This window comes from Somniosus microcephalus, chromosome 2, assembly GCF_052327205.1.
Source record: "Somniosus microcephalus isolate GS21.2 chromosome 2, FLI_Smic_1.0, whole genome shotgun sequence".
In the NCBI taxonomy this organism is placed as follows: Eukaryota; Metazoa; Chordata; class Chondrichthyes; order Squaliformes; family Somniosidae; genus Somniosus; species Somniosus microcephalus.
In genome coordinates, this window is record NC_140988.1 from 344,068,697 (window position 1) to 344,092,998 (window position 24,302).

The following is a 24,302-nucleotide window of genomic DNA, read 5'->3' on the forward strand; positions in this document are numbered from 1 at the left end:
TTCTACTGTAAACTTAAAGGTTTTGTTTTGCCATTTTAATTTTGTTATTATGAAATCAGGGTTTGTTCTTGTACTATCTGTGTTTTAAACAACAGTATATTAATTATACATGTCTGGCATCAATGTTGGTGAAATCTGTAACTGAGATCATTCACTTGGGAAACCTGTACTATTATGTTGTAACAAAGCTGATTGCTGTTTCAGATAGACTTGCACAATAAATAGGAAAATACAAGGTCAGGAATATAATCTGACCAACCTTTCCAATCTGAAAGGAATACTCTTTAATTAATAATACCATGTTTGTAGTGTCTGTAATAGAATTATAACAACAGTGGTGTAACATTACTACAATATTATTTTCTAATTGTCAAAGCAGCTATCTCGGTCACCTGTAATTAAACACTCGCTGTGTGACTTTTGCGGATTTCCCCCAACAGACACCAATTGCCCTCATAGAACGCAATGCATTAAAAAAACTCAAAGAATTGTAAATTGAATCCAAAATTTAAATAGATTATCACACATTTTATCTTGTCTGTCATTGTGCAGCAGCAAGACTCCCGATGGCTATACTTCTGCAATTATTTATAGACCACACCAAATGATGTCAGTGAGAGCTCCTGCATCTTCCATGAATTCTGTGTTATCACTATATTTAGAAAATTGTTCCTTAAAAGGCAAAGCACCTTTAAAATGCTACGCCTAGATGTTTGATTGTGCTGCGCTCATTGTACAGGGGCCGAGCGGGTGCCTAAGGGTCCAATATGCCGGGCAGCGTGCACGTGCTCATTCCACGCCATATTGGTTAAGGCGCCCTGTAGTTACATATATAAATCAGGGGTCTAATGGCTGTTTCAGACCCCTTTGTGAAATTGGTTTGTGACTGAGGTCAGTTTTCTCCAGCACACACCAGCCAAACCAGCGGTCCTTGAAGGGAGCACTGGAAGCTGCTGCTCAAAAGGTAAGTTTCAAGTTTCTTGCTCCTCCCGGTTCCACATTAAAACAGGCCACCGCTCACTCCCATCCCCCACCCCGCCTCACACTTGTTAACTCACCTCGTCATTTAAAAAACAATTAATACTTTTTTTAACATCTTCTGTATTCGAATGCTGAGCGTTATGAAATGCACTTAGAACTTGTTAAAATACACAATCCCTTTAATGCGCTATAGTATTTTTAAAGCGTACAAATTGCACAGTGCTTTTCCCTTTGTGAGTAGATAAATGTATGAGGGTGCTATATTCAATGTCAAATGCTTTTATAATGTCTTTCATTCACGCAAAGTGCTAGGGAGGGTTTTGACATTTTCAGATTACTCTGGTAAATGTAAAAGACTATACGCATCAGTTTTATTTTTGAAAAAACTGAACTAGACAATTCATTTTTAAAATATTTTCGTGCGAGATGACAATCTTTCAAAATTATTGTTTTGCATAGTCTTGATTTAAAATGCAGCGACTTACAAGATTCCTTAGCAAGGAAATTTCAAACATTTTTTGACTGATTAAATTGCTTTTTTACCCTTGCTAATGCTGCCCCATTAGAGATAATGGGCCCGATAGTTACGGGGAGGTTGGGAGGGAGTGCGGTAGCGTGAGGAAAACCCCTCGCGGCCGGGATGGTGGAGGTTATGCCTAATTTAACGGCAGGACCTCATTATAATTTTTTTCTTCTGTTTCCCGCCTGGCAGCCAGACAATTGATAAATTGGCCAACTGCTGGACGGGAAAACCAGCAGCCGGAGGCCGCAGCAAGGGACCTTTTGTGGACGGTCCCCAGCAATGAGGAGGGGGAAGGAGCTAGAGATCAGGGCTCAGTGGGGGGACGGGAAGAGAGGCATCACAGGGGGAAGGGAGCGAGAGATTGGGATTGGATAGGAGGAGGGAGCGAGAGAGATTGGGGTGGAGGGAGAGGGCATTGAGGGAGGAAGCGAGAGATCATGTTTGGAGGGGGTGGAAGAGATCGGGATTAGACTGGGAGGAGAGAGGTCACCGTGGAAGGGAGGGAGCGGGGCAGGGGAGGTCGGCAGGAGAGGCCACAATCGGTTGCGGGGAGGCCAGAAGCTTCCTTGAGGGACTGGGTGGAGCACTGCTGCTCCTCCTGGCCCACAAGGAGTGCTGTAAGAGGCACTTATCTTGAGCCAGCAGCTCCTGCTTTCCTTTTACTGCCAGGTTTCCCAAGCCCTGAGAAACCCGCACAGCAACTGTTAAATTTAAATCAGGCTCCCAATTGCACTGTGCGAGCCGGATTAAATGTTAACGAAGTGTCCCATCTCTCGATGGCGGGACACTCGCATGCCGTAAAACTCACCGCCGTAAAAATGGCAGCACCTCATTAGAAGAATACTCTCACCATTGAAAGAATGCTTCTGTCATCTGTACTTCACCTGCCATCTATTCCATCAGCATGGGTGCCATTTATACTGTCTCCCCTTGATCCTCAGAATCGGACCACGATGAGCCCCAACACCAGCAGCACCAACAACACCAACCTTCTCAGCAATCACTTGATGCTGCACAGGACACAGGGCATCAGCACCCGAGCACATTGCTGCCCGTTGGCCAGGGATGTCCTCATCATGGCCAGATTTAGTTACCTTTATGCTGCACCCCCATATGGCTGCCACATAATACGCCAGGTTGGCACCACCCCACCAACACCATAAAGCATCCCTACAATGCCCAAGCCATTCCTTTCACACTCCTCACCATTGCGGGGGTACCGTTATGTCTCACCGTTCACTGCAACTCTCTAAGCCACTTCCAAAGGTGCACACACATCTGTCCAAGACCGGAAACATAGAAGATAGGAGCAGGAGTAGGCCATTCGGCCCCTTGAGCCTGCTCCGCCATTCAATGAGATCATGGCTGATCATCCAAACTCAGTACCCTGTCCCTGCCTTCTCCCCATATCCCTTGATCCCTTTAGCCTTAAGTGTTGAAAATAAAGATTTTAATGTCTGACACCACATTAACAGAAACTTTACATAAACATTGGATAAAGCACCCCAGTGGCTACCCTTGTGTGTTAGTTGGTATGATTGCATTAGGATGAGGGTGAGGGGTGGCTAGTTAGATGGGGATATGATAATATAGATAGAGAGGGATGGGTGGAGGTGCAAGGTACGTTGGTGTGAGTAAGGATGTGCAGGAGTAGGGTTGGGAAGGCAGAGTGGTGGAGATGTGATGAGAGGCACAGCAGGATGCAGTTGAGTGTGGCTTTGTACTTGCGTTTCCTGATCTAATGAGATCAGTGCAACGTTTGTGGCACTCCACCTAGGTCCTCCTGACCACATCCCTGCTTGTGCCCTAATCTGCAATCAGGCTGTCTTGGTCTCCTGGGGAGGCCTCTTCCACCCATCAGAAGGGAAGAGGACTTCCCTGCGTGCTCTGAGTCCCTCCAAAAGCATATGGAGGGAGTCATCAGAGAACCTGGGTGCAGCCCTTTGCCTCTGTGCAGTCATTGTCACTGTTTGCAGCACTCCAATGCTGTACGGTTCTGACAGTACTATGTTAGATTAAACGTCAAATCTAATGCGGCCATGGTCCCTTTAAAGATCCCGGCTGAAAATGCGTCATGAATGACGTCACCAGACCCGCTCCATCTCATTGGGCCGGGTAACGTGCTGGGCGGGCCCATTTTAAGGCAAGTTCATTTTCAACAGCGGGATGGAGCCAGCAGAGGGGTCGCGACCTGTCACGGACACTGCCCGCACCGGACCCGCCCAGGTAGGCTTTCTTTACTGAATTTGAACCTAAGATCTCAGTTCCCATATCACTTATGCTGACTGTTGGTGATTTTGATTTGGGGTAAATGCAGCTTAAATTGGCACAGTATGGCTTTCTGCTAATTGAGTCTGAATTAAGCAGCTAGCTATTTGGTGACACACGGTAGTTGTGTAATTTAATATATCAGATCACTTGGGGATTTTGTCGAGTGTTAATTTTAAAAATGAGTTATGGGTTTACATTATAAAACAAATGGCAGCTGTTTAAAGGATCTTGAAATGATCGATGTGCTCTGCACTAGACAACTGCAGTTTGGAAACTGATGGTGAGACTGGAGTGAGTTATCATTTGGCTGGAGACCAAGTGGATTGCTTTGGAGCCTGCTTATAGTTATATGGTGCATATGATGGGGACTGATTGATCTTTTAGAAGAATTGCCAATGTCAAGCTACCTTTACTTGTCACCCATCTATTGTGTCCTTTGGAGTATCTATCTGATTTGGAGAACATATTCAGAAAGGAGTTGTACGCTTTAAGAATATTGATGAGTGAGTTGTGATGAATCGAGGAAAAGCTCCTCCCTCTCACTGTACTCGATAACTTAAGATTTTTGATATTTGAGCTGGGGTTTTGGAAGTTCAACTGTTCAGTAGTCTGAGTCTCAAAAGGATTGACTTTCTGTCGGAGTGCTGTCAGCGATTATCACTTGCACTTACCCTTGGTGGTTAGTTGTGCTTTCTTTAAATAAAATTACTTAGAAAAATTTATTCCATTCACATTTCATTATCAAGCTTTCCAAGATATTAAAAGAATTAAAAACTTGCACCTTTTGCATCTTCAGGTCATCTCAAAGCACTTTACGGCTAATAAATAACTTTCTAAAAGTGTGGTCACTATTGTTTTGTGGGAAAGTGCAGCAACCAATTTGTACACAGCAAGGTCCTACAAACAGCAAGATAAATTACCAGGTAATGAGTTTTGCTGGTGTAGGTTGAGGGATTAATATTGGCTAGAACACAACAACAACTTGTATTTATATAGCGCCTTTAACATAGTAAAACATCCCAAGGCGCTTCACAGGAGTATTCTAAGAGGAAAACATTTTGACACCGAACCACATAAGGAGAAACTAGGACAGGTGACCAAAACCAAAGAAGTAGGTTTTAAGGAGCGTCTTAAAGAAAGAAAGATCGACATTGAAACGGCACCTTTCACGACCACCGGACGTCTCAGCGCTTTACAGCCAATTAAGTACTTTTTTTTGGAGGAAAGAGAGGTAGCGAGGCGAAGTTTAGGCAGGGAATTTGAGCTTCAGGCCAAGGCAACAGAAGGCACGGCCACCAATGGTTGGGTGTGGGGGGGGCGGTGGTGCGGGGTGGGTTGTGGGGCTGAAGAAAGATAGGGAGGGGCGAGGCCATGGAGGGATTTGAAAATAAGGATGAGAATTTTGAAATCAAGGCGCTGCTTAACCGGGAGCCAATGTAGGTCAGTGAGCACAGGGATGATGGGTGAACGGGAGAACTCCTCTACGTGTCTTTGAACAGTGTCCACCTGAACATGAAGGCAGGGCCTTGGTTTAATGTCTAATCCCTCAGAACTGCACTGAAACGTTTGACACTAAGGGGATCAAGGGATACGGGGATAGGGCAAGGAAGTGGAGTTGAGGTAGAAGATCAGCCATGATCTTATTGAATGGTGGAGCAGACTCGGAGCCATATGGCCTACTCCTGCTCCGATTTCTTATGTTCTTACGTTAGTCTGGATTATATGCTCAAGACCTGGAGTGTGATTTGAACCGACAGCCTTTTTACCCAAAGGCATGCGTTAACACGGAGCCAAGCTGACACTTGGGCAAATGTAGGCAAGCCGACAGTTGGTCAAAATTGCCATTGTTTGCTTTGACCTTATGGAATCTCAGGAGACCAAGTCTAACTGAAAAAAAATGATTATCAGATATCTTATTCCATCTTCAACTCCAGAGTTGGAGGGGGTGGCGGGGGGGGGGGGGGGTGATGAGAATGCTTGCTTTGGCTTGCCAAGGGACCACAGTGGAAATGTTGCACTGGCATTATACAGGAAACTTTGTGCTATCCGGAGGTGAGCTATCCGGCAATCTGGAGCCACCGGCAAAAATTAGCAGCCTTTTTTATTCTTTTTGTTTTTTTTTGCTTTGTTTGAACAGTCAAGAAGGTCTGTAGCTATAGCAACAGCTTCAGCTACAGAGCTTTAGGGCCACACCCGAGTGTTTAGAAGCTGTTGCTAAGCAACAGTGTTTGTTGTCAAATACGGAGATAAGAATCTTCGTATCTCTCAACATTAACTCTGGAGAGTACGGCACTTTTTCGGCAACGGCAGCAGCTCGGTCCCGTGGGCGCCGGATAGCACAAAGTTTCCTGTAATAGTGATGCCCCCATGCTCTCGTAAAGCTCATATTATTCATGAGACCCGCCTCCTGCTCCCTTGACTCCATTCCCACTTCCCTTCCCAGCCCCATGCTAGCTGGCATTGTAATTGTTCCCTCTCAGCTACTGTCCCTTTCCATTTCAAAAAAAGTCATAATCCCCCCCCCCCCCAGCTCCCTTCAAATAAACCCACCCTTGACTACTCTTTCCTTGCAAACCACCGCCCCACCTGTAAACCTCCCTCGTGTTCATCTTTCCTGAAACTCCATGTTTGAACCTCTCCAGTCAGGTTTCTGCCCCTGCTATAGCACTGAAGCGATCCTAATCAAAGTCACAAATGACATTCTCTCTGACTGTTGCCATGGTGCCTTTCTCTCCTCATCCTGCTTGACCTCTGGAGCCTTTCAAATAATTGACCACTGATCCTGTCAACACCTGTTGTCCAGCTTATTGAGACTGCCATCATCCCATTCTTACCTATCAAATTGTAGCCAGAGTATCTCCAGCAAGGGCTTCTATTCCTGCTCCTACACTGTTACTCCTGGAGTCCCCCAAGGATATATCCTTAACCAACTCCTTTACCTCATCTACATATTTCTCTTGACAACATCATTTGAAAACATGGGTCAGCTTCTACAAGTATGCCAAGGACACCCAGCTCTACCTGTCAACCCTTGCACTGTTTCTGTGACATTAGACAGCTTGTCCAACATCCAGTGTTCGATGAGCTGCAGTTTCCTCCAGTTAAACATTGGGAAGTCAGAAGCCACAAACTCCATACCCTCGCCACCATTTCCATCCCCCTCCCTTGCCACTGTCTCGGGTTGAACAAGACTGATTGATTGATTGTAAACTCCACACCCCATATTCTCCACATCAAAGACTGCCTAATTCCAGCCTTGTGACATCACCCATCTCCACCTCTGCTTCAGCTCATCTACTGCTGAAACCCTCATCCATGCCTTTGACATTGCCAGATACAACTATTCCAATGCCCTCCACACTGGACTCTCATCCTCCACGCTTTGTAAACTTCAGCTGATCCAAAAATCTGCTGCTCCTATCCCATACAAGTCCAGCTCACCCATCACGCCTATCCTTGATGACGTACATTGGCTCCCAGCTCCCACAACATCTCCAATTTAAAATTCTCATCCTCGTGTTTAAATCCCTTCATTGGCCATGCCCCTCCCTATCTCTAACTTCCTCCAGCCATACAATTGCCCCAAGACTTCATTACACCCACCCTTGATGGCTCTGTTTTCAGCTGCCTAGGTGTGACATTCTGGAATTCCTTCCCAAAATCCCTTTGCCCCTTCATCCCCCCTCTCCTACTTTAAGATGATTCTTTGGATCGCCATCCATTTTTGTCTAATTATGGCTCTGTGAAATGCCTTGGGACATTATTCTGTGTTAAAGGTGCTATATGCATGTAAGTTCTTGTTGAAAGTTTAACACTAAATGTGATGGGTAAACCTTGATTTCCAGCTTATATGCACGCTGTGATGACTTCCTCTTTGTCAGTATTATCACTGAGCTTTATATATGTCCCAATGTGGTCTTTTTTTGTTCCTTTTGCATTGTGGCTGCATTTGCAATATTTAGTTACCCTTTATGGGCAAGGGAGGCAGTTACAGTATTGGATCACTTTTTATAAAATTGTTTGTGAGATCTGAGTGGCCATGGCAAGGCCACACTTTTTGCCGTAAGACTACCTTCTCCTTCAACCAATGAAGTCCTTGCGATGGTGCTGATATTTCTCTGACCAGTACCTGGGCGGTAAACTCTCCAGCTGAACTGTGAAATGCAAAACACTGTCCATTGCTGTAGACTATTTATTTTCAAACAAGTGACACTGGCAGGGAAACTGGTGAGGCAGATAATGTGGGAGGAGGGAAGGTTGTTACTGCAAGTGCAATGAATCTCTGGCTTCTCATAAAAAGGAAATTGAACAATTTAAAGGGGTATTAAGAAATTTAAACATAATCAATCCAAAGGCCATCGACCCTGTGTGTAACTCTTAGAAGAATCACAAATAATAATAGTATTCTTTTCATCCAAAACAAATGATGCCAGATGTGGTTTCTGACCTTGGGCAAACTGATGTCGGAAGGATCAGTGCTCCCTCCCACCTCCTTTGGAACTGCCCAGTTGTCAACTTTTTAAAAAAAATGAAAAGCTCTGCATGTAAAACATTTCCGTAATCCAGCCTCATGTACTGTAGGTGACCTTTCTTTGGTATGTGGTATCTATTCCAGATTATAAAACTTGCTTGTAGAGGCATGCAGCAGTGTCCTTTTATTGCTTGAAATATGTGCTATAAGTAGCTTTTACCTAATGGCTAACAGAAATGATCCAGATGTGTTTCTTTGAGAAAGCAGTGCATAAATGCAACACTTAAAGGACAAGTATATTAAAGGGTGCACCCATTTTTCAAAGTCGGAAGCCCAACCTCTTAACAGCTTAGTATTTAGTCAGTGACAAACATTTACTAACAATTGAAAGTATACTAGTTAAAAGTACCGGCCTTTGGATCTCAAAATGTACTTTAACATTTTATTGGCCCAGAAATTCGGGTCGGGAGCTTCCCGCGGGTGCAAGCCCCCGACCTGCACTTACCTAGCGCGCCGGCCGTTGAGCTGTGGGCCCGCGTGGGATTCCGATCCTGGGCCTCCTCCAACTGCCAGCGCGCAGTGCTTGCGTATCCCAGGGGCGCAGTTAGTTCGATGCGTCCCCTGGGATCACGTGGGCCATGGGGAGCCAAACCTATAAATACTATAAGCCCCAAAAATCACTAAAACTTCAAAGAATTTTTTTTTTTAATCACATTTTTAAAATAAACTATAAATTACATGAAATAACTATTTTAAACAATAATTTAAATTTTTGAAAAAATTAATTACATTTTCTAACAGGGCTAAAAATAAACTTACCTTGCTTTTAAAGTATTTAAAAATAATAAACCTGTGGAAAAAATGTTTTAATTTTAATTAATTCACCACTTACCTTGTAAAAAGCAGGCCTTGCGACTGCTTTTTACATGTCTAACTTCTGGAGACTTACCTTCCCGGGAAAACCTGCACAAAAAAACATAAGTTCGATGCGCACACGCTGCCTCTCCTGCGCATGCGTTCGACTTCTGAACACCTTTCAGGGGAACGGAAGTGCCGGTTTCCCGCGCATGCGCAGTGCGTGCACGAAACCGGCACTTCCATTGGGCTTACGGGTGAGTACCCCATGTGTACTCATCCGTGGAGACCCTAATTTCTGGGCCATTGTGCAGCAATAGAGCAGAGTATATTATACGGTTCATTTACTTAGGCCTGTGTATATTGCTGGAAAATCCTACTCCATCCATATCACATGTTCATTGCAAACGTGTTTGTAGGAGTGGCCAAACTTTTTCTCTCTGTAGCCACTCAGTGGCTTATCATACAACTTGCATCCCCCATGGAAACTACGCTATCATCACAACAACCTGATTAGGATGGCTGGGGCTTTCTTGCCCATTTCACATTCTTTTGATGTTCTGGCACTTTTCTTCCCGTTGAAGGTGACACTCTTCTCCGCCCTCCATTTCCTCTTCATGGTGGCATTCTTCTCCACTCCTCCCTAGCTCAAGGTGTCACTTTTCTTGTCTCCCTTCCCACCAGTTCAACTGGCAGACGTCCTCTTCCCTGCCCCCCCCCCCCACCCCACAAATTTACAACACTTTTATTCTCCCCATTTTGAGCTGACACTTTTGTTCTCCATTCCCTCTAATTTCATACTGCTGTTGTTCTCACACCCCTCTCAAATTTCATGCTGACACTCTCCTGCTCTTCGTGTGGCTCACAGCTCCTCCCACCTCCTACTGCTGCTGCTTGAAGTGATCGAGCTCCTAAGCATGCTGCCGACAGGAATTCCTGATTCTGTGAAAATTTCCCACCACAGTGTGCAGCAGTGTTCAGTCACTTGGAGCGGCAGGGGACAGGAACCAGCAGCAGTACTGCGGGGCAAGGACCCTGGCGTCCTGCTTAAAGCTGACTGGTGCTTCCTGTATAGAGGCTGGACCTCATGAAATTTTGTTGCTGGGGAAATTTTTTTATCTGCAGGAGTTAGTCAGTTTATCTGTTTTTTAAAGCAGTACTAATGACTGAAATGAGAAAACTGAGGGAAGTAAGACAGGATTCGGTGTTGTTCTGCTTTTTGTCATGTGTGATACCAGATTTTTGCAATATTCCAATAGTGATTGGACTTTTTTCTGAGAATGAGTCATTTTTATTTGTTTATTTCCACTTAGAGCAGTTACCATTTAAAAAAAAAAAAAAAAAATATTAAGAATTTTTTTGTAAATAGTTTATACTGCAATTTAAAAATATGCATATTTTAAAAGCTCGGAAAGAAATTCAGTCTATAATTTCGACTGGTCTCTTGGAATTAATGTGAAAAGGAATATTTCTCGGGCGACATTTTGTAGAACTCATGATTTGCTGCTTGTATATGGTAACTGGCATCGATAGTTGGAGGTGCAGAAATACCAGACTTCAGTCCAAACTTGGGTCCCCGAAATGTTTCAACAGGGTCTGATTACTACAAATACTTGATTGTTTTAAAGACAAACTTTCTATTTGTTTACACATTCCATTTAATTTATTAAAGCCTCAAGGAACTTAACGCACTTTTCCTTCATGCAATTCATGAACTGAACACAGCATTGTTAAAGAAACTCCTTAATAAATGCTGCAGCAAATTAATGGCAGATGGTTTATAACCAGATTGCCTAATGCTGTATTTATTGGTTAGAGTCAGGTAGTACTTTGCTTATACTTTCTTGCGCAAATTGCAATTCTCTTGCCCAGGACAGAGGTCTGTGCATCGGTGCTCTCGCCCGAACAGAGAGCTCCCCTCCCAATGGTTAAAATGTAAATGTTTTGAGCGAGGGAGTGTCCGTGCACTCTACACATGATGCCACTCTAGTTAAGTTTAAGAAGTGCCTAGGAGCTGCAAGCATTTTTATACCAGTTTTGACACCTCACGAGGAGTCAAACTCAAGTGGTATGAAACTACCTTCTGCATAGATTCCCACGTCACTTTTCCTCCAGAGATGGTTTGGTATCTGACTTTGGAATTATACTGCAGCTATATATTGCTGTAAAATGGAAACCACTTTGCACTAATGTTGAAGTTGCTGTACAAATGCACTCAAAAAGACCACCTTGTATTTGTGTACCTCTGACCTACATCAAATCTTTGAGTACAAATGGAAAAGTCTTGCTAAAATGTTTCCTTCTTTCCCTAGGTACTAAATGAAGCAGTGGGTGCATTGATGTATCACACCATCACTTTAACAAGAGAAGATCTGGAGAAATTCAAAGCACTTCGAATAATTGTCAGAATTGGCAGTGGTTTTGATAACATTGACATAAAATCAGCTGGAGATTTAGGTATGACTAATAGCAGTAATAATCAGGCTTGCTATTATTACAGTGGGTATAATCTAAAGGAGATGTCATTTTGGGATTGAATGTAAATTTGAAGACCACCGAGTTCTTTCTATGATTTGCTCAAGATTCAAAGAACGCTATCAGGACCATCAGCCCAATCCATTTTGAGACCCCTTTTTCTAGCCAGGACTATATTCCGAGGAGACGGCAGGCTGCGTTCAATTTGTGTCAGCTGTGCGATGATATGTTCTTGGTAACTCAGCATTGTTTTCTGTATTAAAGACTGATGCAAAGTAGCCATTTAAAACCTCTGCCATACCCTGGGAGTCCACCTGAATCTGCCCCTTCAACGGCCCGATACAGTCCTTAATGGTGCCCTGACTCCCTAACATAGTTGAAAAATGTATTGCCATTGCTACCACAGATAGCCACTGTGCAGTTCTTCAGTGGCATTTTGGCTGCTCTGATGGCAATTTTTGTTGCCTTTAGCTGTGATGGATACCGATCCCTGTCCTCCTGTGAAATATTTTTTTAAGTCTGTAAAAGTCTTTTGTGAGGACATATTGTCATGTGCAGTGATGTGGAAGGGACATGACATGGTTTTACCAAAGGAGGCAAAAATTATTCTTTACAGTATTTATTTATGGCAGTAGTTGTCCGTCTCGTATGCATACTGCATTTAATTTATAAGACATTTGTCTTGATGTGTGTGAAATGATTTTAGTAATTGTGTGTGCTGATTTTAGGTATAGCAGTATGTAACGTCCCAGCAGCCTCTGTAGAGGAGACGGCAGACTCCACAATGTGTCATATTTTGAACCTGTATAGACGGACCACCTGGCTCCACCAAGCTTTGCGCGAAGGCACACGAGTTCAGAGTGTTGAACAGATACGAGACATAGCTTCAGGAGCTGCCAGGATTCGAGGGGAGACGCTTGGTATAATTGGCCTAGGTGAGACTTTTGTTAAAATGAGACAGAAAATGGCTGCCAGTCTTTGTTGGTGTGACAAAAATGAGGTATTTTTTTTGCCTTGTTTTGATTTAATGGCTGTTGCTTTAAATCCAGTCACAACACATAGAATTAAAGAAAGACTTGCATTTATATAGCACCTTTCACGACCACCGGACGTCTCAAAGCGCTTTACAGCCAATGAAGCGCTTTTGAAGTGGAATCACTGTTGTAATGTGGAAAATTAGGTAAAAATTAGAACATGGAAACAGGTTGTTCGGCCCAACCAGTCCGTGTTGGTGTTTATCTTCCACACTAGCGGTAGAACAATCAATTTAAAAAAATCCTGCAATTTAGATCCCTGTGCCAAGTTTATTTTAATATAGTGGGTTGGGTTTTCCTCCGATATTCCGGCAGAAAAGGGGTCAAAATCGGGCAGTAAGCCATTTTGTTCCTGCCAGAACTCCATTTCCCTCATCTTACTGCTGGGTTCCCCATGCCCATCCACCACATGTAACTGTTTGGGGGCTGGGTGGGAGATGGATTGATTCCCTGCTGTTTTTGTTGCTGTCTGCCCCTCTTACCGCCGCTCTCTGCAGCTGCCTAGTGAAGAAAGGTGGCGGTAGGCCCTGGGTATTGACAGTAAAGCTTCAAAATTCTTTTCATGGTTGGAGAGGGCCTAGTTAGAGGCATTCACTCCCTCCATTTTGGCCCCAGTGTGAAGACCTAAACAAATAATTCTTGGACTCCTCTTCGGGGCTCTTCCACCTCTTTAAAATCACCAACTGCCTCTCCTGGTGCTGCAATGGCAGGCCCAGAATTTTCAGCCTTGAAGGGAGGCATTAAAGTGGTGGTCTTAACACGGGTAAAATTACTACTATTTTTGCCCTGGCAAATTAAGTTTTTATTATGGTAAAAATCATTGCAGTGGGAAAAAACTGTTGTACTGATGGCTAATAGCCATTTTTTCCCCTCTGTCCTTTAGGTCGGGTTGGTCAAGCATTAGCACTGCGCGCAAAAGCATTTGGTTTTAATGTAATTTTCTACGACCCATACCTCTCGGATGGTATTGAACGGGCATTGGGTCTCCAGCGAGTGAACACTTTACAAGATCTCCTCTTTCACAGCGACTGTGTGTCTCTACATTGCAGCCTGAATGAACACAACCACCATCTTATCAATGATTTCACTATCAAACAGGTACGTTTGTGGTTTTCCATTCATATTGAACAATTTAGAAACTCCTACGGTCTCGATGTGGTCCCAGCAATCATGGGGTCAAATTAGTGAGGCAAACCTAAAGAGTGTAAAGGCCAGGGAGAGTGCGCATGTGCTCAGATGCTGCAGTTGTCAAGAGTTCCAGTGCTTGTTGCTCTAAATGCCACCTACCTGAATTAATACGTCTTGATATGCATAATGGAGTGAAAGTGGATAGGAGTGTTCTCTTTTTAATTTCATGTGTGCATGACCGGGTTTTGACAGTGTAGCAGACTTAACGGTTTGAAAGCGCGTACCCAGCTTGTTTAAGTGCTGAATGACTGCTGCTTAAGTTGACAACGGACTCTGAAAATTACAACAAGGATTGCGTCAGATTATGATCTTTGAATTATTGATTTAGCTGAAGTAAGTTAATATTTAGGATCACTTTGTGAGTACTTGGACTATAAGTGAAAGTTATTTGTGTGTGGTAAGTCTCTCGGGTTTATACCCAGAATTTCCACACTGGTATTCAAGGCTATACAATGCTCTCAGTTCCAGCTTTTATTTCTACATATATGATTACTGAAAAAGCACTCTGGTTGGAATGCTCCAATAAAACAAACTAAGCAAAGTAATCAAATAAAAACCATATTTAACATTACTGCCCTCACAAATGCCTCAGTAATGTCATCAAATAGTTGACCTATTTTTGGCCTAAAAATGAAAATAATAAAACTTAGATTACTGTAAGAGGAGAAATCATTTTAATTACAAAAAAAATATGGAGGTCATGGGAGATCTGAAATGGAATTATTGGATTTCTGAACATCTCTCTCAAAGAACTGTTGTTTGCTCTTCAAATGTCTGAAAATACCTGCATGCTTTAACACTAATGAGATCTGCGTTCAGCTTCATTTATAGAAAATAAAAGTCCTATTCGGGAGGCATTCGTATCCTGGATCTGTTTTTCTGCTTCAGTCAATTAAATGTGTAAATTACATTGGCTAAAATGACAGAGCATGAAACATTATTCTAGGTTAATTTTCAAATTGTTTCTGTTTAGCCCATCTAACTTTCTGATATTAGCCATCAGAAAATGGGGTAAGTTATTGTAAGCGTAGGTTTAAGTTTTCATTTTGGTTTTTCCTCTGCAGATGAGGCAGGGAGCGTTTCTGGTGAATGCTGCCCGGGGTGGGCTCGTCGATGAAAAGGCGCTGGCTCAAGCTTTGAAGGAAGGAAGGATACGAGGAGCAGCCTTGGATGTGCATGAATCGGAACCGTTTAGGTATAGTCAAATCCAAAAGATTATTTTTTTTCAGTTTTGTCAGATTAATGTAAAGGGAGAGATTATACCCCCAAAAACAAACGTTACTAACACAGTGGGGAAATAATGCGAGTGGAGAGAACATGTTCCAATAATTCCTCAATTTATCAGAAAGCCTTATGATGTAGTGTATCGGTACTTCCATAAACCTTTGCTATAGTTCCGCTGGAAGGCTGCTACACAAGTTTAAGTCAATGGATGAACATCCGAGATGAAACTTGGAGGTGCATGAGGAAATATTAGGGAGCAATGTCAAGCTGGGGAGATGTACCCGTATCATCGTAATTGTTGCCTCTGCTGTTTTGAATCCACATGAATGACCAGGAATCAAAAACCCAAGCTGGTCATATTAACGGATGATACCGATCTGGCGAGGGATGGGAGAGGAGGAATCAAGTCTGATGAAGCAGCCAAGGAACTACAGAATGACCTAGAGAAAACTTTGCAAGTGGAGGATGAAATTCAATAAGTGCAAGATGTTTCACATTGGAAGAAAAAAAACTAACAATCTCAGTGAATGGTGCCGACCAACTCGGAGAGAAGCTGAAAGAGACCACGTCCAGTCATTGTGGACAGCAATCAACAAGGCAAATTAAATGTTGAGTGATACTACTAAATCAGTAGAGCATGAGGCTGATTTTCCTCTGCTGTGCACCTGGGCAATGCTTGCTTCCTGGGTGCGGGGCAGAGACCCATAGCGCTGTCTCCACCCCACTCGCACTGTATGTAAACTTCTGGGGATTTTCCCAAGGAGACACTGAATGCTTGCGCATGGAGAAAAGTGCAATTGCATTGTACTAACGTCTTAATAAAGTGAGTCCTGTCATAATGCTCCATTTTCCCAAGTTTCCGCTTGGTAGAGGCCCAAATGTGGGGGTTGCCCACAGTTAGTAGGTCTCACTGTGCGAGTCCCCTCAGATCAGAGGATCTGCGAAGAGATGGGCATCAAAGTCCCAGAGGCAGCAAAAAGGTAAGTCCCTTTTTTATTTTAAAACCGGATGGGCATCGGAGCTGAAAGCCTTCTGGCTCTTGACCTTTGGACAGAAGGCCTCGAAGCAGGCAAGCTATTCCCACTGCTGCAGGCTTCTCAAGCCCCCAGCAGCAGTAAACCTGCCTCTTCATCTCTTGGAGCAAGCCCCTACCAAGACGCATTCTTGCACCGGTGAATGTCAATCCCGTACAACCAAGCAATACAGTCAGGTCAGATAAAGGAGGGGGGGCCTTGGGAGACAGAAAATCGGCCCTTACAAGTCTGAAGTCCTAAAGCTAAAGCTGTACAGTGCTCTGCTCAAGCATATGCTCAAGTACCGCATTCATTTCTGCTCATTGAGATAAAAGGGAAACGTTCACACCCCGGAAGCGGTTGCAGGTAAGGTCCAATAGGCTGACCTATAGTGTCTGAAGACTGACTTATGAGGAAAGGATAGAGAAACTCAAAAGTCTTCTGCCTTGAAAGGGGACAAATGAGAAGGGCCATCATAGAATAATATGATACAAAGTGGAATCGCAAAGGTTATTTCAGAGCACTGTAAAGTATACGACACAACTGCAGAAGAAGGGGACGTGGGCACAATCTGATGAAAGGCAAATTTAGGATCTTTCTTCAAACAGCAAATAATGAATATTCAGAACACTTTTCCAATAGGGTAGTGGCGGCAGTAACTCTGGAATCATTCAAGAGGCAGTTGGATGTATTGATGACAGGGTTGTAGGTTTCTATGAAAGGATGAGCTATATGGGCCACATACTTACCTTTTTTATACTTAATCTGTGTGAATCCATAACTCCACTCACAACTTACTAGTTATAGGATCACTAATTGTTTTTTTTAAATTTCTGTGCTCATCAAGGTGAGGGATGCTAGTTGCTTGCAGAATGGAACTGTTCCCATTTCAGGCACCCAGTGTCGGCATCAAATGCTCCCAGGCCAGGTATAGCACACCCAGATACAGAGTAAAGCTGACCATTTCAATGCAGTTACTGAGGGAGTCAGAAGGGCTGCTTATCAGATGAGATGTTATGCCATCTGCATGTTCATGTGTTCACATGGCACTTTTAAGAGAAGGGAGTTCTCACAATGACCTGGCCAAAATTCATCCCTCAACCAATACTACCAAAGCAGATTAACTAGCCATTTATCTCATTGCAGTTTGTGGGATCTTGCTTTGTGCATATTGGCTGCCATATTGACACATAACAACAGGTACTGCACTTCAGGCGTAATTCATTGGTTGTGAAGTGCTTTGGGGTGTCCTGGGGCTGAGAAGTACATCTGTAAATGCAAGTTTTTTTCTTTCCCAACAACACGCCACAGCTCCGACACCACATGTGTGACTTTTACTTTAGTTCTCACACTAGCCACCCTGTGGTTTTTCTGACTGAGATTGTCAATTAGTGCTGAATTAGGGACAGGTTTTTGTTGTAGGCCCATGCTGACTAAGAAACTGGATTGAGACTGCCCAAACGTACTTCGTGTCGGACCTTGATAAAGGAGATCCTAAACGCAATAGACCAGTTTGGGCTGGATTTGAACCCAGACAGTTCACAGATGTAAAAGATCTATGTCTAGACAACCAGTTCTCCTATAATTGTGTCCGCTTTGGCTCAGTGGTAGCACTGCCGCCTCCGAGTCAAAAGGTTGCGAGTTCAAACTTCACTCTAGGACTTGACTACATAATCCAGGCTGACACCAGTGCAATATTGAAGGAGCATTGTCCGAGATGCTGCCTTTTTGGATGAGACATTAAACCAAGGCCCCGTGGATGTAAAAGATCCCACAGCATTATTTGAAGAAGAGCAGGGGTGTTCCCCTGGTATCCTGGCTAACATTTCTCCCTCAACCAACACCACCAAAAAACATCTCATTTGCTGTTTGCAGGACCCTGCTGTGTGCAGATTGGCTGCTGCGTTTGCCTACAAAACAACAGTGACTACACTTCAAACATGATTCATTGGCTGTAAAGATCTTTGGGACGTCCTGAGGACGTGAAAGGTGCTATATAAATGCAAGTTTGTTCTTATTATGTGTAACTAATCGATCTCCCACGCCATTGCTCACAGATAGTTGGGGTGTGAAGCACAGTGTTCCTTATATTTTACCTACATTGAGCCCATCACCACTTTGTCTCTCAGAATTTTCTGAATTTCCATTGGGATGGGCAGTGGGATCACTCAAAGCTGGTCTTTGGGCCTGCAAGGCTGAGGTCAAATTGGTTCGATATGGTGCTACTTGTTGAGTGCTTTATGTTTTCTAGATGGAAAATTTTGAGGGTTGAGGGACTGACTTCACCACCACCACTAGTTTATTTTGTGCATCTTGCAGTATACTCTCTGCCTTTTCTGTATTACTCTCTAGCCGTGTCTCCTCTTCTCCATGTTTCTTCCTGTCTTTGTATTTCAGTCGATCTGTCCCTGTGCCCGAATTACACGCACGCACTCTCTTAGTTCTGTTGCTCTCCCTCTTTTTTCTGTTTCTGTTACTCTTTTCGTGGGACCATAGCCATAGAAGGCAGTGAGGGAGAGGCTGGTGCCAGCAGCACCAATTGAAGAGCTGTGAGAGCGAGTCAGCACTGATCAGAAACCAATGGGAGAGACAGAGCAGAAAATCATGGAGCAGTTGGAGCTGGCACTGGAGGCCTTTGACAGAGAGTCTTCAAGATCTGCATGCCTTTAGCCTGCTGGGGATGCATGCTTCACATTGGGCCTTAGGAGATCAAGCCTGAGTTGGGACAGGTCCTGGAGTTGTGTGTGGATCTGGTACGCTTTGTGATGGATGGTATATATAGAGTTGAAGCTGCGATTTTGCTTTGGGAATGGGAAAGACATTGGAATGATTGGAAGTTCTGATGGAAAACTTTATAGATAAAAGTTTGCAAATTATTACATTTTTAATTTTAAAATTTTGATCACATAATTAGGGGAATCTGGGTAATGCAGTGGGTAATTTACTGGCCTTTCACCTCTGGTTCAAATCTACCCCAGACTAATGGAATGGAAAGCTCTACCTGCTGGCTGGAAGGGTCCTACGTGAATTGAGTTTGGGCAGTCTCAATCTAGATCCTAACATGAATGGGCCTACAGCACAAAACTGTCCCTAATTTAGCAATCGCACTCAGACATTGGTGTGAGAAATGGGGAAAATGCCATTATGGTGCAGTAGGAGTGGAGGATGCTGTTTTGATGTAGGGGCGGCAGCATATTAGCAGAATCGAGGGAGGTTTACTCCGCACCTAGCTGTGCTATACCTGACCTAGGAGTGCTTAAAGTTGACCCTGGGTGTCTGAAATGGGAAGTGCGTCATTCCCAAGCACTAACATCCATCACCTTCATAAACAACAACAAAAAAGGTAGAGGGGGTTAATTTTAACCCATTCCTCCCCAGATGCCTTTAAGATGCAGCTTGGTGACTTGCCGCTCTGTTTCGGTTGGAATCTCGCTGGCCACCATTTTGACTGCTCATTGTAGTTAAATGGCTGTGGGGCGCCTCATGGATTTATTCAAATCGGGGTTCTATTACGTTAGTGGGACCCCGATTGCATTTTAACCCAAACCTGAGCAGGGAAGCCAACGCAGCTTTCCTGCCAGGTGAAGGTAGGTCGGCAGCTGTCGGGAAGGACAAAGTGGCCCTCCCTGGTAGGTGAGAAACCTTCCTCTGTGGGGCCAGGAGGAACAGGAATGCTCCACCTGACTCACCTGCTTGTCAGTGAACCTTCCTTGGACAGCAGCTGGAGGCCTCTGGTCGCCTGAACTTCCTCTCCCGCCTGTTGCAGGCAGGCAGGCAGGCATGCTGATGAGGCCCGGGACTTAAACTAAACCCAGGCCTCAAACTTAGGCCTACCAGTGCGCTTATCACTTGCCTCACCCCCTGCCTGCCCAAAACCCGCAGGGGGGTTAAATTCAACCCCAAGGAAAAAAAAGTTTATTTTAGGGATATATTGTGTAGTGGGTTGAGGAACTGATAGCTGGAAAGGATATGATGGCTGTCGTCTCACATGGTTAGCATAGACCAATTAGAGGCTCTCTACAATCGTACAATATTACTGATACACAGACACAGCGTCTGTATTGATAGATGACCATCGGTAGCATTATTGGCCTGAAGCTATAACTGAACTTTTTTTTGTATATGTAGCTATGATTTAACAGAATTGTACATCTTAATTGACTGTGAAAGTATTTAATTGTTTTTTCAATCAGATTGAATGGATATTAATTTTAAAAATATGCATATTTATTTATACAGTTTTAGTCAAGGTCCTTTAAAAGATGCTCCAAACCTAATCTGCACGCCGCATGCTGCCTGGTACAGTGAACAGGCCTCCATCGAGATGAGAGAAGAGGCAGCCCGAGAAATCCGGAGAGCTATAACCGGTAAGCTGCTGTAAACTGTGTCTGAGTCGGACTCAATGGGGTAGATCTTGACTTTGTGCAACAGTGTAAAACAGGTGATAGTGAGTAGGCAGCCCGTTTTATATATCTCTGTTGACTTCAATAATAGTTAATCCCTATTTACCTTATTAAAACTCCTCATATATTGCACACCTCTCCGATTTCCTCTTAACCTTCGCAGCTCTAATGAAAAGAGTCTGACTTTTTCTAGTCTTTTCTCAAAATGAAAGCCTCTCATTTGTGGTATTATTTTAGTAAATCTCTTTTGTATCCTTTCCATGACATTGATGTCCTTTCTAAAGCAGGGTGCTGAAAACTGACACAATATTCTAATTGCAAACAATGCTTTTGTACTTGGATGCCTCTATTTGTAAAACCTAGATTCACACATGCTTTTTTGACAACTTTAATTTGTCGTAACACCTTTAAAGATTTGTGATTGTGAACCTCTATTATTCTATTCCTTTTAACGCTTTACCATTTCCTCGCCTTGTCTTCCTTCTAAAATGTATCACTTCATTTTTATCTGCATTCATTTTCACATGACTTCTGCCTGCCCAATCTGCTAACCAGTCTATGTCCTCCTGATGTTGCTTAGTCTTCTTCACTGTGCTCCCTATTTTTGTGTTTTCTACAAATTTTGATATTGTGTGACTTATATCCAAGCTCACATCATATATATTATATTTAAAATCTTAAGTTTATGTGCAATTTCTGCCTACAAAACCTTATATCCGGTCACACTTTTGTGCCAGCTTTTTCCATTTTAAGTCCTATGTCTACATTTATAATGGAAACTTGTCGTGCTGTAATTGTATCCTCCCACAAGTGGTGGCGCTGCAGCACCTCAATTTTACATCTCCAAGCTCCTCGATGTGCACTGTAGAGGAGCTTCCATGCTAAAACCAACTCTGCTTCCCAAATGACTAAAATGTAGCTATTTTACTATAAATAGTAATAGTAAATAAAATTGTAGAAAATTCAGGACAGAATGTATATAACTTTACTATGAGGACTGAATTATGTCTGTCTGCCCCGATATACAATTATACCCCAGCCATTAACTCTGCTGTACCTGAAGACTGCACTTGGTTTTGACTCCCTGTATATAAACCACAGGACTAGTATAATATATACACATACAGAAAGAAGCAGTGGTCCTAATACTGACCCCTGGGTAATACCAGTGTTTATATATCCTCAAGTACGAAAAACATACATTAAGCACAAGTCTCTGTATTCTGTCTCTTTGTCAACTTCCTATCCTGGCTGCCCTCTAATGCCTTGTCACTTACTTTTATTAATGTCTCCTATGTGGCATTTTATCAAACTCCTTTTGAAATCCCAGTCGTGCTCAGATGGAACCTGTCCATCCTGTACAGGCTATTCCACCCAGAACTGATCCCAATGTCCCAGGAATCCGAACTCCTGCTCTACCTCTTCAGCCATTCAGTTATGGCCTTTGTCTTATTCCTATACCAACCAGCACATGGCACCGGGGGTCCAGCCATTGTCATCTGAGTTTATACAAAAGCATAGAGACTAATGTAGAGTGGAAAAAAATCTTATTTGCAAGTTTGAAACAGTGGGCAAAAAGTTGCACACAACACTTAGTAAGGTCATGCCAAGTATAAAAGTGTTGCTAACGGTATGTCCTTCTGCTTAGTTTTATTTCAGATGTATACTTTTATTGTGCTGTGGGATGAGCCAGTTAATGAAACACACCTGCATTTTCTTTAGGTCGCATCCCAGACAGCCTGAAAAATTGTATTAATAAAGATTACCTGACTGCAGCTACTCACTGGGCTGGAATGGACCCTACAGTCGTTCACCCAGAGCTAAATGGTGCTGCCTATAGGTAAGGACTGTAGGGAAGGCATGTCTTTGTAGAAGAATAAGACATTTACCTTCAATAGTTAGTGCGAGGGTTGTGGTACTGGGCGAGCAACCCAGAGATTGCGGTTTCAAATCCCACCAAGGCAAGCTGTAAAATTGAATTCAATAAATCTGTTATTTTGTGGGCTGGTGAAGGCTGCAAGATGTTCAGAAAAACCTAAGTGATGGAGGCTCCGCCCCTAACAAAGCAAATGATGACAAGGGCCAGATCCAGGTGCGGGGACTCCCTAGAACAGGAAAATGGCGCCCTGGGCAAACTTTTATTTTGATGTCCTTTTTTTGAGTTTAAGCATGTAGTAGTATTAGTGAAAGTTTCAGAAATAAAGCTGTAATCTCAAAAGTTTATAATAATTTAAATATAAACTATGTCATTAAAAAAATAACACATCCAAGTGACAAATAAAGTAAACATCAAGTTAAGCACTAAACTAATAAATAACTAACAAATAAAAAAAACTTTGTTCACCAAGATATTTTGAGCTACATCATTCTCGATAGACATGATGGCCAGCGAAGATAGCCTGTCGTCTCCCATGGTCGATCGCACATATGTTTTTATGAGCTTTAACTTCAAGAAGCTCCGTTCGCTGCTTGCCACCGATACAGGCCTGGTTAACTGGATCCTGAGTGCTATCCATGTGTTTGGGAACTTGCTCTTGAAACTTGAAGTTTGCTCTTCTTGTGGAGCGCTGCAGTCCGTTGGAAGCAGAGTTTGGAGATCGCCAAGTTCTTCATCGAGGTCGACGCCGTTAATGTCAGACCCTTTTGACCATGGCGCCACCATAAGGCCGGCCCTGAACAGGAATTCCTCATCCTCGGCCTCAGTCGAGACCTGCTGTATTCCCGGCAAAGTGAGGCGCACTGGCCTTCACATTGAAGATTTTTTGGATAATACATTTTTGTTAAAGCTATGTAAATAATATTTGAAAATCAGAAAAAAAAATTTCATTGAAAAATCTTCATGAATGGCCAAGACCAGTTATGCAGGACGCTACTGAGGCTGAAGGGAGTATAACAGTAATAAATAATACTTCCATACTTGTAGCATCTTAACACCGGGATCTTCTCAAAGCACTTAACACAATGAATTACTATTCAAGTGTAGTCACTTTTTTATGTAATCAAACACTGTAATATACTGTACCAGCAATGTCCCATAAGCAGCAATTAGGTGATTTAGTAAAATTGTTCTTTTTTGTTTGTTCATGGAATGTGGGTGACAGTGGCAAGGCCGATATTCAATTGCCCTGAGAAGATGGTGGTGGGCCTTTAAAAAAAAAATTGTTTATGGGATGTGGGCGTCGCTGTCAAGGCCAGCATTTATTACCCATTCTTAATTGCCCATGAGAAGGTGGTGGTGGTAAACCGCCGCCTTGAACCACTGCAGTCCGTGTGGTGAAGGTACTCCCACAGTGCTGTTAGGGAGGGAGTTCCAGGATTTTGAACCAGCGACGATGAAGGAACGGTGATATATTTCCAAGTCAGGATGGTGTGTGACTTGGAGGTGGTGGTGTTCCCATGCGCCTGCTGCACTTGTCCTTCTAGGTAGTAGAGGTCGCGGGTTTTGGAGATGCTGTCAAAGAAGCCTTGGCGAGTTGCTGCATTGCATCTTCTAGATGTTGCACACTGCAGCCACGGTGCGCCGGTGTTGGAGGGCGTGAATGTTTAAGGTAGTGGATGGGGTGCCAATCAAATGGGCTATGGTGCCGAGCTTCTTGAGTGTTGTTGGAGCTGCAATCATCCAGGCAAATGGAGAGTATTCCATCACACTCCTGATTGACCTCCAACAACCACAACCATCTTCCTTTGTACTAGGTATAACTCCAGCCAGTGGAGAGTTTACCCCTGATTCCCATTGACTTCAATATTACTAGTCACACGACACCAGGTTATAGTCCAACAGCTTTATTTGAAATCACAAGCTTTCGGAGCGCTGCTCCTTCTTCAGGTGAAGTGGAGAAATGCATAAAGACACAGCTTATATAG

At 43.4% G+C, this 24,302-nt stretch overlaps 1 protein-coding gene across 15 annotated transcripts in view; it reads left to right on the forward strand.

Annotated features, from left to right (window-relative positions):
• ctbp1 (C-terminal binding protein 1) overlaps positions 1-24,302 on the forward strand; it is a 346,678-nt gene that overhangs the window by 316,301 nt on the left and 6,075 nt on the right. For all 15 annotated transcript variants that reach the window (XM_085975466.1, XM_085975465.1, XM_085975461.1 and 12 more), the window contains 6 exons: positions 11,414-11,558; positions 12,305-12,511; positions 13,494-13,708; positions 14,863-14,993; positions 20,275-20,402; positions 22,161-22,278. In XM_085975466.1, the coding sequence (XP_085831592.1) occupies positions 11,414-11,558; positions 12,305-12,511; positions 13,494-13,708; positions 14,863-14,993; positions 20,275-20,402; positions 22,161-22,278 (944 nt within the window). The remainder of the gene's footprint in view (positions 1-11,413; positions 11,559-12,304; positions 12,512-13,493; positions 13,709-14,862; positions 14,994-20,274; positions 20,403-22,160; positions 22,279-24,302) is intronic.